Source organism: Zalophus californianus, chromosome X, assembly GCF_009762305.2.
Source record: "Zalophus californianus isolate mZalCal1 chromosome X, mZalCal1.pri.v2, whole genome shotgun sequence".
Taxonomy (NCBI): domain Eukaryota; kingdom Metazoa; phylum Chordata; class Mammalia; order Carnivora; family Otariidae; genus Zalophus; species Zalophus californianus.
This window is the reverse complement of record NC_045612.1, coordinates 13,877,320-13,896,302: the sequence shown is the minus strand read 5'-3', so window position 1 is coordinate 13,896,302 and position 18,983 is coordinate 13,877,320. Positions and strand designations below refer to the sequence as shown.

General features: G+C 44.2%; 1 protein-coding gene across 5 annotated transcripts in view; it reads right to left on the bottom strand.

Annotated features, from left to right (window-relative positions):
- FGF13 (fibroblast growth factor 13) overlaps window positions 1–18,983 on the bottom strand; it is a 465,461-nt gene that overhangs the window by 183,495 nt on the left and 262,983 nt on the right. For 4 of the 5 annotated variants that reach the window (XM_027609278.2, XM_027609279.2, XM_027609275.2 and 1 more), the window contains exon 3: window positions 2,274–2,441. The exons of the other annotated variant lie outside the window; for it this stretch is intronic. In XM_027609278.2, the coding sequence (XP_027465079.1) occupies window positions 2,274–2,441 (168 nt within the window). The remainder of the gene's footprint in view (window positions 1–2,273; window positions 2,442–18,983) is intronic. 5 annotated transcript variants of the gene reach the window in all.

Below are 18,983 nucleotides of genomic sequence, written 5' to 3'. Positions count from 1 at the left end.
TCAAATGGTATTCCAGAAAACCTGCAATGAGTCTAACACTATTTACGAATAATCCATAGGAACAAGGAGGGAAATATTAGCTTCGCTATTCCAGAGGACCTGGAAGGAGAGCGAGAGAAGGAAAATCTTCAATCTGAGAGAAGACAATGCCCATCATCAAAGCGCACAAATGAAAGGATGACAGTCACATGAAGCATGACGGCAGCCACTCAACGTGTGGATGAAATGACAGATTAAAAACTATCCAAACCTTGTATCAGGAGTTTGACTGCTACCCGTTCTCTAAAGAAGTCTTCATATCTGAAAACATTCGTAACAGTATACGCAGTACGCTCCAGGTGATATTTTGAAAATTCACAGATCCTGACAAAATTGTATGCAATAAGAAAAGGGATGGGAGTTTAAATTTAGGTTATTCAACTGTATTTTTCTTAAATCTGAGTACTGTTAAAATAATCTGAAGTAACTTTCTAAACTGATTGCTTGACTGAATTTAACCAGGTGCTTCTTAAACTGCTTCTTTTTCTTCCTCTAACCAAATTTCGTTTTCTAGGCTTATGTGCAAGTAGAAAGGTGGTACAGTATCTGTAACATATATTTATATGTGTTTAATATATATGACTGTAAAATAAACAGTATATGTCTATAACACAGATACTGGTTTTATGTGTGTGTGTGTGTGTGTGTGTGCGTGTGTGTGTGTGTATTTGCAAGTATATGTAATTTTAGAGAAAATAAAGCAGAAAATATTGGAATGCATTATAAGTAATAAAGTAATTGTCACTGGTTGCAAGTTTTTGTTTCACTGAAGCTTAAGGTCCAGTTGGTATCCTCTCTACCAAACCACCAAAGGATTCATTTTACTCACTGTAAAGGGTCACCATCTACATCTCCAGATGAGTTAAGTGTTGACATCAGAACTCATCCCCAAATTAGACACTTTGGATATCAAAGCATGGGTAGAAACAAATGCAAATATTCTAGTCTATTGCTGAAATATACATGAACATCGAAAAATGTACGCTTCTCCTTTTCTGCCAATGAACACTTAAAACTCTATTCGGAAGTGAGGAGAAGGGGGGCTTGGAGATGTAAAAAAATGATTCCAGAACCCTGGACCAGGGTCAATTCGGAGTAGTTTCCTTACACACCAAACTTTACACAGAACCACGTGGCAGTTCTTTCTAGGTCAGAAAGACAGTTGTAAGGCAGATACCCATAATGTTGCAAAAGGGCGACTCGAAATAGGAACAAAGTTGCTTTTAGAAATCACCCCAGAGCCATTTATGCAAAGGCGTACACCAACTGCCCAAGGACAGGTGCACTTTTTTCACTTCCGATGTTATTCACTGGTAAACCACGTCACCAGTATTTGATGTGGAGGGCACACGGGCTGATTCACAATAAGTAATTAGCATACACAGTAGGCTTCTCGAATGTCACTTCGGAAGTTGAAATGTACACAAATGGCAACAAGCTGACCACATTTTGTGATGTGAAAAACGTCCCTGTTTGGTATATGCAAAAAAGTGGGGGAAAGGTCTGAAAACTCCCTCTAGACAGACGAGGTACTTTAGAGATAGATTTAGTAGCGGGGATTTTAGAGCGAGATTAATCGGGGTAGCATGGGTGGCGATGAACACACTATTGACCTCAGTTTAAAGTACCGGCAAGTAGAATTTTCCAAACCTGTACTTGAGCTGCAAAGAAAGACAAACTACTCAGAGTTTCCTTGAGGCATGCATTTCACTATGGCAAAGTGCAACGGGGCGTGCATTACATGGGACGTCAGGGCCTGCTTCAGCGGACTAAGGAGATCATGAGCATTCTTCAAGCACAATGCAGAAGCTTTATGGAGTGGAGGAGAGTCAGAGAATTTGGAATCATCTTCTCATTATGTCACTTTAGAAGTGTCATTCCTCAGCCGACTGCTGTTTCAGGAATGCAAGGTGATGGGAACAGACTTGGCCAGATGTCGGCTACAGGAGCAAGCAACTTTGGCAGCCAAAATGGGGCAATGTAAGGACAGCAGCTGAAACCGGTTCCGCTGTGAGAAGCAGGAGGCTGCTCCGCGCTGGGCCCGAGATGACTGTATTATACAGTGTTCCATCTGAGCCTGCATAACACATTCACCGGCGAGCCAGGGGCCTCCTAACGCTGTCAGGGGCCGAACGACACACAGCACACCAGAGGGCAATGCACAGTCAAAAAGAAAGAGAAAGAAAGAAGAACGAGAGAAAACAAGCAAAAACACGCGTCCGTTGTGCACAAACCTTCGGGCTCTGTGTTTTCTTTGTGGTGTACTTGCTTCAGCGGGCAGCAGAAGATTTCGTGACACTTAGCACGAAAGGGGGACTCTTTTTTCTTTAATTCCGCAGATTGGATGGAATCTTGCCGTAACATAATGTATTCCTGTGTGCCAGGGGGGGCGTCATCCAGAACTGTGGTCACCACATAACAAAATGAACTCAAGTTAGAGCTTCATGAAGGCAGCGAGCGTCTCAAATCACATCTACTCCCAGGGAAGACTAAAGAAACAACATTCCTAAGAAAAGTTTCAACGAAAAACATTTACTAGCTTGCTGATGTTATACTGAGGGGCTGACTTTAAAATAATGAAGCCCTGGGAAGAGCTTACTCGACTATATAGACCTCTGTTGCTAGTATAACGATAAATTAAGGGTGCGAAGCACAATAAAACACTTTAATACCAATAACCATATTGTATCTAAATAAACACCAAGTAGTGCTCACACGTTTCAACTTAAGATATAATAGAAATATTTGCAGGTTGAACTGGCTGAGGTCCACCAATTAATTATATTCGTTGGTGTTTCTTTCCATGGTCTGCTCCCCCAGAAGAACCTGACTTTAGCGCAACATATACCCAGTCAGACCAAAGATTCAAGGGTGCTGCTCTTTAATCTTTGATTTTCAAAGAGAACTGGGGCTGTTGCAGATAGTCTTCAGATATTCAGGACCCCTTAATGAGGACAAGGAATTCTACTTGTGAACCTCACAATCAACCCTGGATCTGGATCAAAGACCTACCTGGTTGAACAGTGGGAGAGCGGGACCTGGCTCGCCAAATTTGCCCTTAGATAGATCCCAAGCCCCTCTCAGCTAGCTCACCTTTGCTTTCCAGACCCTTTCTGCATTTCCTAAGCAAGATTGTGAATGTCTAGCGCTTTCTCCCTGCAAAAACACGTGGTCTGATTTTAAAGGGTCCCCACTGGAACATTCTTCAGCCTGAAAACCACCCACCAAGCGGGGGATGGGGGGGTAGGGGGAGAGGTGCAAATTTGATCTGCATTTGCAGAAAAAGCAGGGAACTGACCCCAGAATTGATTTTTTTTTTTTTCTCTTTCACACCCTTCCCAATGAGGCCATTCCATTTCGCCGGGAGTGAGTCAGTGCCTCTAAGGCTGTGATTAATGGCATGCTGAGTCACCCTCCTCCCCCAAACGCACACACTTAGCATGCATCTAGGAGGGCCTATACCACCAGCAACCTTGTTATCAGGAGAATAACGCTGTGGTGTTTGTAAAATATAAACAGCTTATGGTTGAAATTTGGTGGGACCTGAAGCTCCTGTGTTTGGCAAAACATTCCCAGCTCATTGGCTGGGATTTTAATGACCTTTAAGAACTTTCTTTCACGTTGGGGTAAAAAAAAGTGCTATAAAAACCAACAAAACTTTTAAATTAGCATGATGAGTTTAGAACAAGTTCTTGATAGATGGCTCGTATGTGGCATTGTTGTCTTCCTTTATAAGTCATTAAATTATGGAAGAAGGTGATGAATATTTTAGTCAGCTCTCTATTTTCCTCTAGCATTCAACAGCGGTAATCAAAAATATTATATAGGCACACCATCAGTTTTTCCTGGCAGAGAGTCCCCTTCGTCTACTAGGAATATGACTATAACTCCATAGAATCTCGTGGTGAAGTGCACATCTTTGCTAGCAACAGCTGCTATTCAAAACATTTGCAACCATTTCCTGCTATGAGCAGAGACTTAGGATAATACAGACACTTATCAAATTCCAGCATCACAGCTGAAGACCAATTCTGGTTTTACCACCCAAAATATTTAAAGAAAACCTCCTAAACTTGGAACTCTTTAAAAAAAGAAACTCCCATGATTACCTAGAAGCTAAGAAATTCCATTTTCACGCACTGTGTATAAGAAACATATTTTAAGACGAAAGGACAATTGGAGGATTAGGAAGAAAAGAAAAACTTTTTGATAATCCATAGGGAACCTGTCATTCGGAAGCACTCGATAAACATCAGGAAATTGTCTTCCACTCCCATTTTTCAATACCAACAGTGACGTCACAAATGGGCATTTCTGGAGATTAATGGCAGACTGTAGCTAATAGCCTTTTGCTGACTCTCTGGTCATCAGTTTTTCCCAGCTGGTCATTAATTCCCAGAAAATGCCTTGCGTTGCCATCATTATTGTTTAATTAGCTACAACTGGTTATCTGTAACATACAACAAAATCCTAATAAATGCAACATGCTGACCGATACAAGAACCAGCCCCCAAATTCATCATGATGGGGAAAGCATGAAGGTCACAAAAGTGCAGGATAATTGCTTTCCGCAAAATTTTCTCTCCTGTTCTTTCTTCAAATTGAATTCAGCAAGTGCAAAAGGTGCCAAGATGAGAGCATTTAAGGAGCCATGTGAGTAATAACCACAGGCATAGAACATTTCCTTGGAAATTGTGAACATCTGGGAGTTAATGGCTCAGCTTTGGGTCTCCGGCTGTCTCTACTCAATGCCCCAAACATCAGGCAGTTCAGGCAAAACAGAAAAAAAGCCAACCTATCAATAGCTTGGTGTCATACTGACACAAGAGCTAGAAACACTGTGGACTTTTTAACCAGAAGTGACATTGTATAGGCAACACCTCATTTGGGTCTATAAAATTTCTGAACTTGAGGATATTCTATGCGAAAAATTAAAACTATTATATCAAATCCATTTATTCCCAGGGCTCCCTCAGCTAAGACAGGGGCTCTACGTGCAATGGCAGCAACGGGATCGGCAGGGGACTTCCCCCAGGACCCCAGCACTAGGGCAGGTGGGCACCTTAATTCTACTTCGTTAAAAAAGGGATGAGGATGCAAAGCTTTCAAGGAGTATTCGCTCTACAAAAGGGAGGGGAGGCTGGTAAAGTAGCCAGCTCATCAAAACAGGAATAAAGAATGTGATTCTTCTTTCCCCAGCTTAGTCCAATGATTCTGCCATTTTTCTCCTTCTAGTGCATTCCCTTCTTGCACATGACCTCTAGCCTCTGAAAACCACTCCTCCTTCTGCTCATTTGAGCCATTTGTCCACATTTATGCAAAGACTCCTGCTGCCTCCCCAACAATAGAGTTATACAATCTCAGAAGGAGACAAACGACTCCAGTGATTAGGAAGACAGTGGGTTTACAACGAAGCCCCCTCCAGTTTTAGAGGCTCAACTTGACTCTTCCAGACAAATAAGACGGTAAGAGTGGCTCATGGTTGGTTTCTGGACCGTGAGGCCCCATGCTCTGAGGAAGGAGGCTGAGCGCCACAACAACGGCTACCGAGGGGTAGGCCTCTGCTGGGAAATTGCACCCACATAGTCAGTGCCCTTGGCCTTGATCACCCAGCCCGCCTCCTTGGGATTGCAAAGTCCCACAGGAGCGATCAAGAGTTGGGAGAAGACAAGTGCACACATGCAAATCCACACATCCAGACACGCAGACACTGGCAGGTGGCATACTCAGACATGGAGGTGACAAGAATAAGTGACTTTAGGGGGGGAGGGTGATTGTTATTAGCACAATTTATGAAAGAACTAGGGCCTGTTATAAAAGGTGTTCTATTGACTAACCGTTTAGGTGGGCAAGCCTGCATCAGGAATTGGTTTCCCAATGGCAGCACTGGATTGGCACTAAACCATCCCCACTCTCCTCTGGGTCTCTCAGTAATCACCAAAATCAAGGACAGGGGTAGCGGGGGCAGTTATGGCAAGGGAAGGGGGTTTAAGTCTAAGCCTGATGACCTGGCCTAAGCTACTCATGTTCACAGAGATACAGTATTCCCATTTCCAACTAGACATAGAGAAAGCAACAATTTATAGCAAAACTTAATCACTGATAAAAAAATCATCCCAATGTAACATACCTTTTAAATGTGTTTTTAATTAATGAAGTTAACATTTATCCCTATTTTTTAAAAAAATCCAGTTGTTTTACTCTATAACTTTTACCAATAAATATAACAGTGGCTACATAAAACAGCTACGCAAATATTTAGTAGTATCACAAACACTACAATGTCATCCTCCATGTCATTCCAAACAAAAGTTCTTTAGGGATTATTAAGTGCAGCCCCTTTGTCTTAAAACATAAGGAAAACAAAGCTCAGGAAGGGGACGTACCTTGACAAGTCACAGAGTTATTGGAAAAGCCCAGCCTGGAAGCCAGGATTTCAGTGTGTTTACCAGCAAATCTAAAGTAAGACGGCTTCGTACAGACACTGTATATTAAAAAGGTACTGGGCTCTTCAGTATGACTTAGCTTAAAAGATTACCCCCGCCTCCAACAAAGTTTTCTTTCTTCATTCAAAGATGGAAAAGCAACCAGAGACAGCCTAGGAAACTATTTAGACAATGCCACGTAGGCACCTGCCCCCTCACCAAGTCACTGTGATTCGCAAGGTTTGCTGGCTTCAAGCTGGAAGCAGTTATCAAGCCCTCAATTATTTGACGATGCTGTTTTTTGCTTTCAAATGAACTCTTCACAGAGATTGACTCAAAATACTTAACGATACATGATTTTAAATCAAAGCGAATCTGAGATCACCAGGACAATGGAAATGAAATGATTGGAACTACCAATCAAAGTTATTCGACATATATTAGTGACTCCAAGAAGCAAGTACATAAAAACACCTATGAATCAGAAAATGTGGCAAAATACACACATTAGCAAATGTCCTCACATAATGAGAAAAAAGTGAGAAGAAAATCGAGTAATTGGAGCAAATTACTCTTCCATGTCACTGGGCACCTGTCATGCTGAAAAGTACATTCAACCACAGGATGAGTTTCCTCAAGACCTCCATTTTGCCTTCTGGCTAACTGCCCATTACTTATCTGTATATGATATTTAAGCTTTACTGCCACGGTGGGTACGGTCAAGATGGCAGGTTTAAATGTAAGCGAGTAACTTAAGTAATTCACTTAACAGAATCGAACACTAATGATCAACATAAAAACAACTTTAAAATACTTCTAGAAATTTCAGTTACCTTCTTCTTTACAACCTCCCCCATCTCCATTCAGCGCCCTCAACCACGATTAGGACTTCCTCCAAATTTTGTTTGTTCCGGCCGTTTTGTTCTTTCCACGGTAGAATGAAATGCGGACTCTCTATCATGGTGGCTTCCCGCTTCCTCAACGCCATCAATGCCTCTCTTCTTACTCACACTAGATTCTTCCATTAGTATCTAGAATATGGTAGGCATTTTCCTGCCTGAAGGCCTTATACTTGCTGTTCACTATGACTCCCCCTTTATGTTCTTCCAGGTTCTACTTAAATGTCACCTCCTCAGACATGTCTTCTCAGCTACCTTAGGTAGGTCTGTACTTGTCACAACTATAATTTTTAAATGCATGTATGTATGCACATATGCATATGTCTCGTCTCATTCTCCCCACAAGAATACAAGCTCTCTCAAGCAGGAACATTATTTGTCTCATTTATCACTCCATAGCTTTTTGGTTCTCATTATAGGCTTTTACTGAAAAGTTAGGTTGATAATTATTTTCATTATTTAATTTAATTTAATTATTTAAATATTTTCATCAGTTATATCATGTAATTATTTTCACACATCTTGCATATGTCTTTCCTCCACAACTTGAATGTAAGCTGCCAGAGGGCAAGAACCATGTCTTTTGGTATCATCTTTGCTTTCCCTAATGGCCCACAATGTTTTGCACATGGTAGCTTTGCATGCATAAGATCACTCCCCTCTAAGGATAATCATGCCTAGCCTGAAAGCGTGTGCTAAGAAGAGGGTTCATAAGTGGAAGGGGTTCAGCACATTGCCTGGCCGTTGGCAGGCACACAGTGGTAGCAGCCGTGGAAGAAATGCTGTCTGGGACGGAGATGACGCTGTTGAGCACTACACTCTGGCAGTTAGGAAACCAGGATCCCCCACTCTGACTCACCACTGACCTTCTGGGTGACCTCTGAGCCTCAATCTTCCCATTTCAAAAATAAGTGATGGGTAGTAGGCCAAAGTTTCTCAACATTGGCACTTTTGACGTTTGGGGCTAGATAATTCCTTGTTTTGAGAGGCCGTTCTGTGCACCAGAGGATGTTTACCAACCTCCCTGGCCTCTACCACACTAGGTGCCAGGAGCATCCTCCTACCCCCGGCCAAGTCGTGACAACCAAAACTGTCTCATATTGCCAAATATCCCTCCCTAGCAGGATGAAGACAAAATCACCTTAGCTGAGAATCGCTGGACTTGATGATGCGTAAAGACCCTCTGGTTTAGAAACCTCTTTGTAAAGAGTAAGCACCGGGGCGCCTGGGTGGCTCAGTCGTTAAGCGTCTGCCTTCGGCTCAGGTCATGATCCCGGGGTCCTGGGATCGAGTCCCGCATCGGGCTCCCTGCTCTAGCGGGAAGCCTGCTGCTCCCTCTCCCACTCCCCACTGCTTGTGTTCCCTCTCTCACCGTGTCTCTCTCTGTCAAATAAATAAATAAGATCTTCAAAAAAAAAAAAAAAAAAAAGAATAAGCACCAATCCTGGAAGTCCCTCTGTGACCCTTGGAGATGCTCAGCATCCTGCAAGGACTCAGCTATTCCACTTGGGGAATGAATACTACCCCACACAGTCCGGACCAGAAAGAGAGGAAAATGCACCAGGGAGCATGCCAATCACCTAGGCAACAGAAAGCCTTTGACTGGCGAGATGTAAAGCACTACGGCTTTACATCAGCGGGGTCATTACTCAGCCTAGGGAAAGGCTTTGTCCCGTGAATGGGGACACTGGGCAGCACCAATGGCGAGCATCCTCAGGCACCTGCTGTGAATAATAGGTGGGGCCCAGCCAACCAAAGACCTGGCTCAGGTGGGGATGAGAGGCAAGAAGAGGAGGCTGGGAAACCCTCTCTGACCTTATCCGGGGAGCTTTCTTGAAGCCTGGCCTTCCCATTTTCTAAAGGCCCAAGTCACCAGGGAGGATGCCTCCTCCTACTGAAGACAGAAACGAGTCTGTTAACAAGAAAAGTGGCAGCTTCCGCCGGCAGAGCAGAGTGTGATTTCGGAGGTCCTGCGCCCCTGCATGAATGACCTATATTTCATCCCTGCTGCAATTTCGAGCATGTGAGAGAGAAATAGCAAGGCCACGGAGAAATACATTCCACCTGAGAATACTGGGTCTTGCTCCATCTCAATGGTACAATCAGAGGAGTTGTCACCAGCCTGTTACTTGCACGTTTTCCAGCTTTATGTCATTGCATTCCCCTGCCACGCACCCTGCTCAAGTCCCAGCCAAACTGAAGCGTCTATCATACTCCCCTAGAAGGCTTGTGGAGACACAGATGCCTGGGCCCCCTCCGTCAGAGTTTCTGATGGAGGTGGTAGGGGCTGGAGCGTGAGTATTGGCATCTCTAACAAGTTCCTAAATGCTGCAGCTGCTGGGCAAGGATCACAGGTGGAGAACGACGGCCCCAGCTGTTCGTTTTTCCTCTCCCAGCCAGCCGCATTCTCCTCGGCCCAGTGCAAACGCAGCCTAAACCAGTGGTTCTCAGCTGTGCTGGAGCATTAGTGTGACTGGGGAAACTCTGAAAAAGTAAGATGCCCATGGTGCCACACCAGATCAATTAAACCAGAATCTCTGGGCTGGGGCCAGAGCACTGGTAGGTTTCCAAGCTCCTCAGCTGATCCAAGTGCACAGCTAGGGTTGAGAAGGACTATTTTAAGCCTTTCTGCACTCTCCCCAGTGAAAAGTCCTCTTTCCTCCTTGGAGGGCAGGCTCTGGCCCCCAATCATCTTACTATTTCCATTTCTTTCCACATCTCAGCCCAGCGTTGCCACATACAAAATTGTACAGCAGTCCAAATCTCCGCATAGCAGCCCCATTCCAGCTTGAGCAACTACAGTGGTTTGTCCATAGCTCTACCATAGCATTAATCCACCCCTGCCCTCTGTTCTCATAATTTTTTTTCGAAATGACTCTCTCACCAGTCAGTTTTGTTGAATTGAGTCAAACCAAGCTTTATTCTCTTAACACCTGTCAAGGTCAATGTCTTGGGCTGGCGAGAACATGAGTCTTTGGCCTGAAGCCAGCCCACGATACTTCATCTCGCCACCCTGGTCCTTCCTCATCAGCTCCTCATGCTCAGGGTCCACACAGCTATTTCAAACTTTACATATGCTACGGTCTCAAACACAGTACAATCTAAGCTCACAGTCACAAAACAAAATGGTGCCAAGAATTCATTGGGAACTTTGTTGGTGATTGGCTAAATATGCCGGCCCTTCTTTCATTACAACACACAATGAGGGATTTGGGCTCCATTTCCCAGAAATTGCTTCCTTGAACCCCGTAATTCAGGGGTTCCCTACCCTAGCTGCAGAATCAGAATCATCTGGGGAGCTTTTATAAAATGCTCACCTCTAGAGATTCTCATTCAATTGGTCCCATAGTGGGGTATGTGTCTTGATAGTCCTTAAAAAGCTTCTCAGGTGTTTCTAAGGTGCAGCTAGGATGGCAAACCAATGTGGCTAATTGAGGCAACAAGAGAAAATTTACAGCCACAACTGTAAGCACGATTAACTGCAAAGATGTTTTTCTGAGCAAAGAAGGAAGGGCTCTAAAGAAACGAGGACTTTCAAGTGCTAAGCCCCTTAATTAAGTAAGGAATACAAATGGATCTCACAAGGAGCAAGTTTCAAAAAACCTTAGGGAATTCAGCAGGGTGTATTGGCAAAGGCCTTAATCAATCTGTCCTGGTTTCAAATCCCAGCTCTGAGACCATAAGTGGTCTCCACAGTGTTGCCTTGGGCTTAGTTTCTTCACCCATAAAATGGGATGACAGCTGTTTGTAAAGGAGGGCCCCGAACCAGCTGCACAGATATCACATAGGAGCTTGTTAGAAATGCAGGCTCTTAGCCTCACCAAGTTCAAGTCAACAGAATCAGAATCTGTCTTTTCAGAACATTCTGAGGTGACCGCTGCGCACCCTGAAGTCCAGACACGCTGAGAACAGTGGCTGGTGCACAGTGGGGACTCCATCTAGGTTCATTCCCCTCTCTCCCGAGGCCAAACAACGATTTGGGCAGCACGTCAATGTATATTCGTGGCAACCCTGCCACGGGACAGAGGAAAGAGCTCTAGACTTGGGAGACCCCTGCCACGTCGGTCATGACCTTGAGCACGTCCGTTTCCATCTTTTACAGACGACCAAATTGAATCACAGTGTTCAACAGGGCTGTTTTAAGAATTAAAAGAGATGAGGTGGGTGGAAGCATCCAGCACAATGCCTAGCCCCTTGATAGGTACTCCATATCACAAAGTACTCCCTGAGTATTGACTGGGGCTGAATCCAAGTTAACACGGAAGTGCCTTTCCCAAGCAAAACATGTCAACCACCTACATTCTTGCTAGTCTCCACAAGGCTTCACACAACCTTCATTTTAGTTTTCTAACCGAAGTAGGGTAATTGGCCTGCCGGAGAAAAAAACGATGGCTGTACCGCTCACAGAGCAGTAAATTGACTAATATACCTTTCTTCCAGAATGACACTGGCATTTCTTTAAAATTTTTGAGACTGGCTTCCTTAAAACATTTTATTTGGTCTCACTCATTTTGTTTTCAATGCAGAGTGCTTCTGGCCACAATTAAAGACTGAAACTCTAGGGGCACCTGGGTGGTTCAGTCGGGTTGAGCGTCCGACTCCCGGTATCAGCTCAGGTCATGATCTCCCAGTCGGAGGACCGAGCCCCGCATCGGTCTCTGCACTCAGCGTGGAGTCTGCTTCAGGTTCTCTCTCCCTCAAATAAATAAAATCTTAAAAAAAAAAAAAAAGACTGAAACTCTAGGCAGCCCATAAAGATTGCTGCACCATGGACTCCAGGCACTCCCTTTGCATCAAATTCTGCCTCTCCCTCCATGCATAAACAGGGAGGCAAGGGCTTCCTTCAATAAGTGGCCTTTCCCTTCAGACACAATAAGCTAAGGGGACGGTTCCCATCTAACTCACTGCCCGATGCATGTTTGTTCCAGCCAGCCTGGCTGTGTGTGTGTGTGTGTGTGTGTGTGTGTGTGTGTGTGTGTGTGTGTGTGTGTGTGTGTGTGTCTGAGGCTTTGCTTTTAATGCCTTTGCTTTTAATAAATGTTAGTACAGGTGCTCGGGTTAGGCTCACAAAATGATGTCATGGCTACTCATAGCAACAGCCTGAAATCTTCTCAGCCTTCGATCTTAAGACCTTTCTTGGGCAACAGAACAGGCTAAATTGCTATAGAAAGCCTATTTTCTCCTATCAATCTTTTCCATTTTTAGAGCGTTAAATCTCAGAGGACTGGGGTTTCCTCACCAATATACTAGAGAGCAAACTCTCAAGCCCCACACCCATGTCCTCCTAGGAAATGTGCTCAGCGACACCATACTTCTTCACACGGCACACTTAACGAGTCCTGCCCTACTCATTGTCATTATTTCCCTCACGTTCTTTATTTCATGTTTTGAAAGCTCATCTCTGATATAAATCTCCTGGTTGCTCCAAGTCTCCGGGGATGTCTTTAGAGCTCAGGAAATCCCACTTTACAGGCTCCGTTGACAGCCAGGCATTCCTTGGTCCTAGTGATCATAACTGGAAAGCAATATTGTAATGCTGCCTAAAAATTATGACTGGGAGAGTGATGAATGCCATCAAACTCAGCTCTGCCTCTCCCTATATCCCCCCAAATGGTATCTAAGTAGCAAACTCATTGTACTTTCTTAGTCAGGAAATAGTACCCTTCTTTTCAAGCAAAGAGGGTTCCCTTATTTCCCCTTCTTGTTGGTGTTCTGTGGCCATATATGCCTCTATCACCTTTTGGCACTCCTTCCACCAAGGGGACATGGATGAAAGTTCACTCAAGTCCATTAGCACCCCGTCATGACTGACCCTTTGGCAGGAACCATAAAGCAAATACCAACATATGGGCTGACCTATAAAAACCACTTCTCAGAAACAATAAAAAACGCCTATGTCATCATGGCTGTGTGCTACCTGGCATTCTACGTAACGTGGCTGTGCCAGGGATTTGAGAAACAGTAAAGGAGAAAGAAGGCCCAGGAACAGAGGGAGGAGAAGGCTCCTCCAATTGATCAAGACGTGTGTCCTGGCAGGTCTCGTTTCATTTAAAACATGCACTGGTTACATCCTTCTCTCCTTAGTTAGTCACAAACTGTACTCAGGCTCATCAAACGGCAGTTCAGCTCAGCTGCAACATCATATTCATCAGCATGCAAGCTCAAATGGGCCTCAACATCTCCAGGAAATGCAGTTCTCACCTACATGCTTCAGAAGAATTCTTCCCCCTTAGAGAGTTATGAGAGGCACATTTTTAGCTAATGGAAAGCCTTACAACAAAGTTCCCAATGACAATAGCCGAGATACAGAAAAAAGTTCTAAGAAAGCAACAATCCAGTTCAACGAGCGCTTTTCTTTGCACTCATGTGTGCCACAGTTTCCGACTCCCCATTCAGTAAATAGAGCTGGTGTTTCTTCTCAGGAGGGCTGTCCCTGGTAGGAATTACAGATGGGAGAAGATATTGTGCCAGGTTAGAACCCACTCTAAATTTGTTTGAGAGGAATTTCGAAGCACATGGTATTTGAGTTTGTTTACTCTTGGCAGCACTTCTGTTTAAGAAAAAGGCATTACAATTCTTTTAAATGCCTCAAGCCATCAAATGTCCTTAAAATAGCATTTAATGATTTAGGTGTAAATGAATCATAAACACTTAGATTAAACTTCCTCCTCGTTCCCTACAAACCCAGCTGGTTAAGTAAGGTTTTTAACAAAAGAGCACTCAGCCTGCTTCATCCTTTTCAAGGTAAGGTCGTCGGAGGTGGGCTCCAAGCTGGGTCTGGTGCTCACGTTTAAAACATTAGGAGGACTCACATTATATTTTTTAAAGGAGTAAAAGAGAGTGCCTGGTGTCTACTCTGCACTTTCACGTATCACTTCTAATATCCCCAACAACCCCATGAGACAAATGTCCTAACTGTCCCCACCTGGCACAGAAGAAACTCCATGTCAGAGAGCTTAAGGAACAGGTCCAGAATAACGCAGCTATCAAGGTGCAGAGTGGGATTCAAACCCAGGTCTTCATGTCGCTACGGCCTATACTCTTACTCACAATACCATATCTGATAATCATTTGCATATCCGGTAGGCAAGATAATGGCCCCTCAAAGATGTCCACATCTTAATCCCTGGAATCTGTGACTGTGTTACCTTAAGGCAGCAGATGTATTTAAGGTTGCTAAGCAGTTGACCTGTAGATGGAGATAAGCCTAGATTATCCAGGTGGTTCCAGTGTAATCAAATGAGCTCTCAAAAGCAAAAGAGGGAGGCAGAAGAGTGGGGCAGTGAAATGAAAACGAGGCAGGACAGATTAAAAGTATGAGAGGACCCAACCCACTGCTGCTGGCTTGTCATACTGAGGAAGGAGGCCATGCGCTAAGGAATCCACATAGCCTGTGGAAGCTGGGAACGGCCCTCGTTCCCAGGGATCTCCATGCTACCAGGAACTGAACTCTGTTAACAACCCAAAAGAGTTAGGGGACAGATCCTCCTCTAGAGCCTCCAGAAAGGAATGCAGCCACGCCAAGACCTTAGTTTGGGCCCAGTGAAACGTGTGTCTGCCTTCTGACCTACAGAATTACGTGATAAAAACCTTACGTTGCTTAAGCCGCTAAGTCTGTGATAATTTGTCATGGCGGAAATAGAAAACTAATACGATATCCAAAGTTTAATGCCGAAAACCTAACGCAGGTTTACAGCTCATAAGCCCTTCTACAGTTATTTTAACAACAGTAATCAAATATTACATATGGAACTGACTTATCTTTAACTTCAGCCTGAGAAGAAAACATACGCACAAAGATGCTTCCTTTGGCCTTCTCATTTTCTATTCCCTCCATGATATTGCCTTTCAATATTCTTTCAACAAATACTTATTGGGAACCTACTATATGCCAGGCACTCACTAGTCAACGCATACAGTATACAGCAGACGGGAAAAAACAACAACAACAACAACAACAACAACAAGAAAAGTAGACCAAAACCCTTGCCCTCATGGAGTTTACACACTTGGGTGGGGTAAACAGTAAACAAATCAGAAAGATGGGTCCCCCAAGGATCTCTGAGTTATTACTCATGGGAAGAGAGCTGCTCTGAATTGTTGCTAGCCCCAGATACAGGAGAAATGATCTTTTACAAGGGAAGAGTCTGCCGTGTTGGCTTTCTGTCACTGGAGTATAACCTAGCCTCATCAAAACAACACAGCCAGCCTCACCGAGAAGGTAATGTTGGAGCAAAGGCCCGAATGAAGTGCAGAAGACTGTGAGCTATGGAGATATCTAGGAGGAGCGCATTCCCAGTAGAGGGATCCGAAATGCACAGACCCTGAGGGAGGAGTATGAGTTGCTGTCCTGGTAGAGAACAGAGGCCAATGTGGCTGGAATTGAGAGAATGGGGGGAGGAGAGCTAGGAGGTCAGAAAAGAAACGGGCCACGGTAATAACTGGCTTTAATTCTGAGTGCCAGGGAGCCATGGCATAGCTTCAGGCAGAAGAGTGATGTGATCTGGCTTAGGTGTTCAAAAGCTCACTCTTGCTGCTATGTACAGAAGGGATTTCAGGGGAGAAGAAGCAGAGAGACTGCTTAGGAGGCCACTACTATAATCTAGGTAAGAGGTGATCAGAGTACATAGTGGTGTAGGCGGAAAGGATTCTGGGCACATAGTCTAGGAACACAGACTCTTATGAACAGAAGTTCTATCTAGAATAGAGAAGAAGTGATTATATATATGTGTGTGTGTGTGTGTGTGTGTGTGTATCATATATACATATGATATATATACATGTAATGTAATGTTACTCAACCATGAAAGAGAATAAGATCTTGCCATTTGCAACAACATGGATGGACCTAGAGGGTATTATGTGAAGTGAAATACGTCAGTCAGAGAAAAACAAATACAATATGATTTCACTTATGTGTGGAAGCTAAGAAACAAAACAAATGAACAAACAGAAAACGGACTCAAATACAGAAAACCCAGTCACTGCCAGAGGGGAGGTGGGTGGGGAGATGGGCAAAGTAGGGGAAGGGGATTAAGAGGTATGAACTTCCAGTTATAAAATAAACAAATGACGGAGATGAAAAGTACAGCACAGGGAATACAGTGAATAATATTCTAATAACATTGTATGGTGACAAAGGGTGACTACACTTACCATAGCGAGCACTACCCTTATCATGGACGTGCTGAATCACCAGGTTGCACACCTGAAACTAATGTATCACTGTATACGAATTGTACTTCAATAAAACATAAATTAAAAAAGTTAGTAAGCAACATCTAACAACACTATTTAATATAGATACCTTTTGATAATGGTAATTCCATGGACTATACAGTTCTCAGAGGGAAAATATTTCCTGTGGACTAGCTAATTCTGCTCTTTAGACATTGGAGAGACACCGCCTCACCCTTAGTTCTCCCCTGCAGCATCTCATTGGACTAAATCCATCTGTATAGAATATGATCAAGTAGGTACCCAGCAAACATTAACATTGCAGGAGAGTATTAATGGCAGTGACGGAGATGATGATGGGCAGTTTGCAAAACAACGTTCTTGAGAAATCAATTCCCTTGACCCTTTACACCATTCTTGTTTCTCTTCTATAAACCTATTTTCCTTCTGTCATTATGTCAAAGATTCCACCAAGTAAGTCTAACACTTCAAGTGCTCCTGGAGGAGAGGAACGGTGGGCAAACCACCTTAGAACTCAGGTGCCTGGACTCCTAGCCCATCCTAGGAGCCTACCCCTTGCTATATAAGTCACACCATCTGTGGGAGTCCAGATTTCCTCAAATGGAATGGACCAGATGATCTCTAAGGTCTATTCACTGCTTAAGTTCAGGATGGGGGTGGGGGATTCTTCTGTCTCCTTGGTGTTTTCTTTAATACGAAGCTCACTAGCATAACACTGCTGGCTTCTCTCTGCCCCATCATTCACTCTTTCCTGGGTGGGGTACTGATGAGGTTTTAAAGGACAAACTAACAGCCCTAGCCTAGCCCTTTCCTTTTTCCTTTCTCCTTGGGAGCCAGCTCATCACAGAAAGCATGCATTCTGCCCTGCTCCTCTAGGCTTTAAGCTTTGCAGGTGGAGGCCCATGCCAGGTGAAGGATTGAAGAGTAAGATGGGCGTCTGTTATCCAGAGCTGCCTGCAGCTGAGGAGATTCATCTAATTATGGGGTTCATTACTAGAATGTCCACCTCTTCACAGATAAAAACCTCATCTCCCAGTGTCAGATTTATTTAGAATAAAGGTGATATTTTGTTCTTCATACACCTTTCTCTTTTGCCTTCTTAATTTGTTCCCAACTTGGACAGAGGGAGAAACAGTGTCCCCCACCCCCTGCAAATGCCATCAATCTTTGCGAATGCTCAAAATCATGGTTTCTAGACAAGTCCTGAAACCTCTACAAGAATGTCAAACTCTGTTGGCCAATTTTGCTCGTGATGGTTACCACTGGGCAGGGTCAGTACCGGGAGACTTCTACTCCTAGGACAGGAAACACAGGAGGGAGGAACGGGGAAGAGAAGAGGCAGAAAGGAGGGGAGACATGAGTGCTGGCTGGCCCCTCCACAGATGAAAGGAGCTGGTCAGCTCCTTTAATTTAAAAACCTTCTGCCAACAGACCCATAAATACAGAGAACACACTGATGATTGCCAAAAGGGAGGGGGTAGAGGAATGGGCAAAATGGGTGAAAGGGAGTGGGAGGTCCTGGCTTCCAGCTACGGAATGAAGAAGTCATGGGGATGCGAGGCACAGCACAGGGAATACAGTCAGTGGTACCGTGACAGCGCCGTGCGGGGACAGAGGGCGGCCACACTTGTGGGGAGCACGGCACAAGGGATAGACTTGTGGAATCACTGTGTTGTACACCCCAAAACCAATAAAGCATTGTGTGTCAACTAGACTTCAATAAAAAAGAATACCTATGTAAACAATTTAACAAGTAATAAACCTGCTGCTGCCATGGCAATCACTAGCTATTGATGAGGTTCTCATAGTCCCATAGGAAGCTCAGTTGAAAGTCCCATTTCGAAGCAGCGAGAAAGGGATGGAGAGGGACAGATGCAGTCCTATGTGGTGACAGGAACATTAATGCGAGGGAGAAATGCAGCTGTGGTTTCATTCCTCTTAGACTGCACCGGAGCTAAGTATCCACAATGGGAGGCAGCGCAAGCTTCCCAAACCCGAGCTCCCCGTCTTTTCTGATAGCCTGTCTACCACTTTGTCCCCTCCGACATGCCTCTAATATTTGCATGAATTAGACTCATGCCAGGAGCCCTGGTCACTTGAGGAGTGCCTGTTGGTACCACCAAGAAATTGAAATATGCCACTCTTCACAAGCTTGAAAAATATCAGCTGGGGGAGTGGAACCATTTCCCAGTGATCATTCTGAAGATAGCCCTCTGCTTTCTCTTTATTGTAGAGGTTTTTTTTTTTTAATTTTTTTTTAAGATTCTTTCTTTATTTATTTGAGAGAGCGAGAATGAGAGAGAGAGAGAGAGAGCACATGAGAGGGGGGAGGGTCAGAGGGAGAAGCAGACTCCCTGCTTAGCAGGGAGCCCGATGTGGGACTCGATCCCGGGACTCCAGGATCATGATCTGAGCCGAAGGC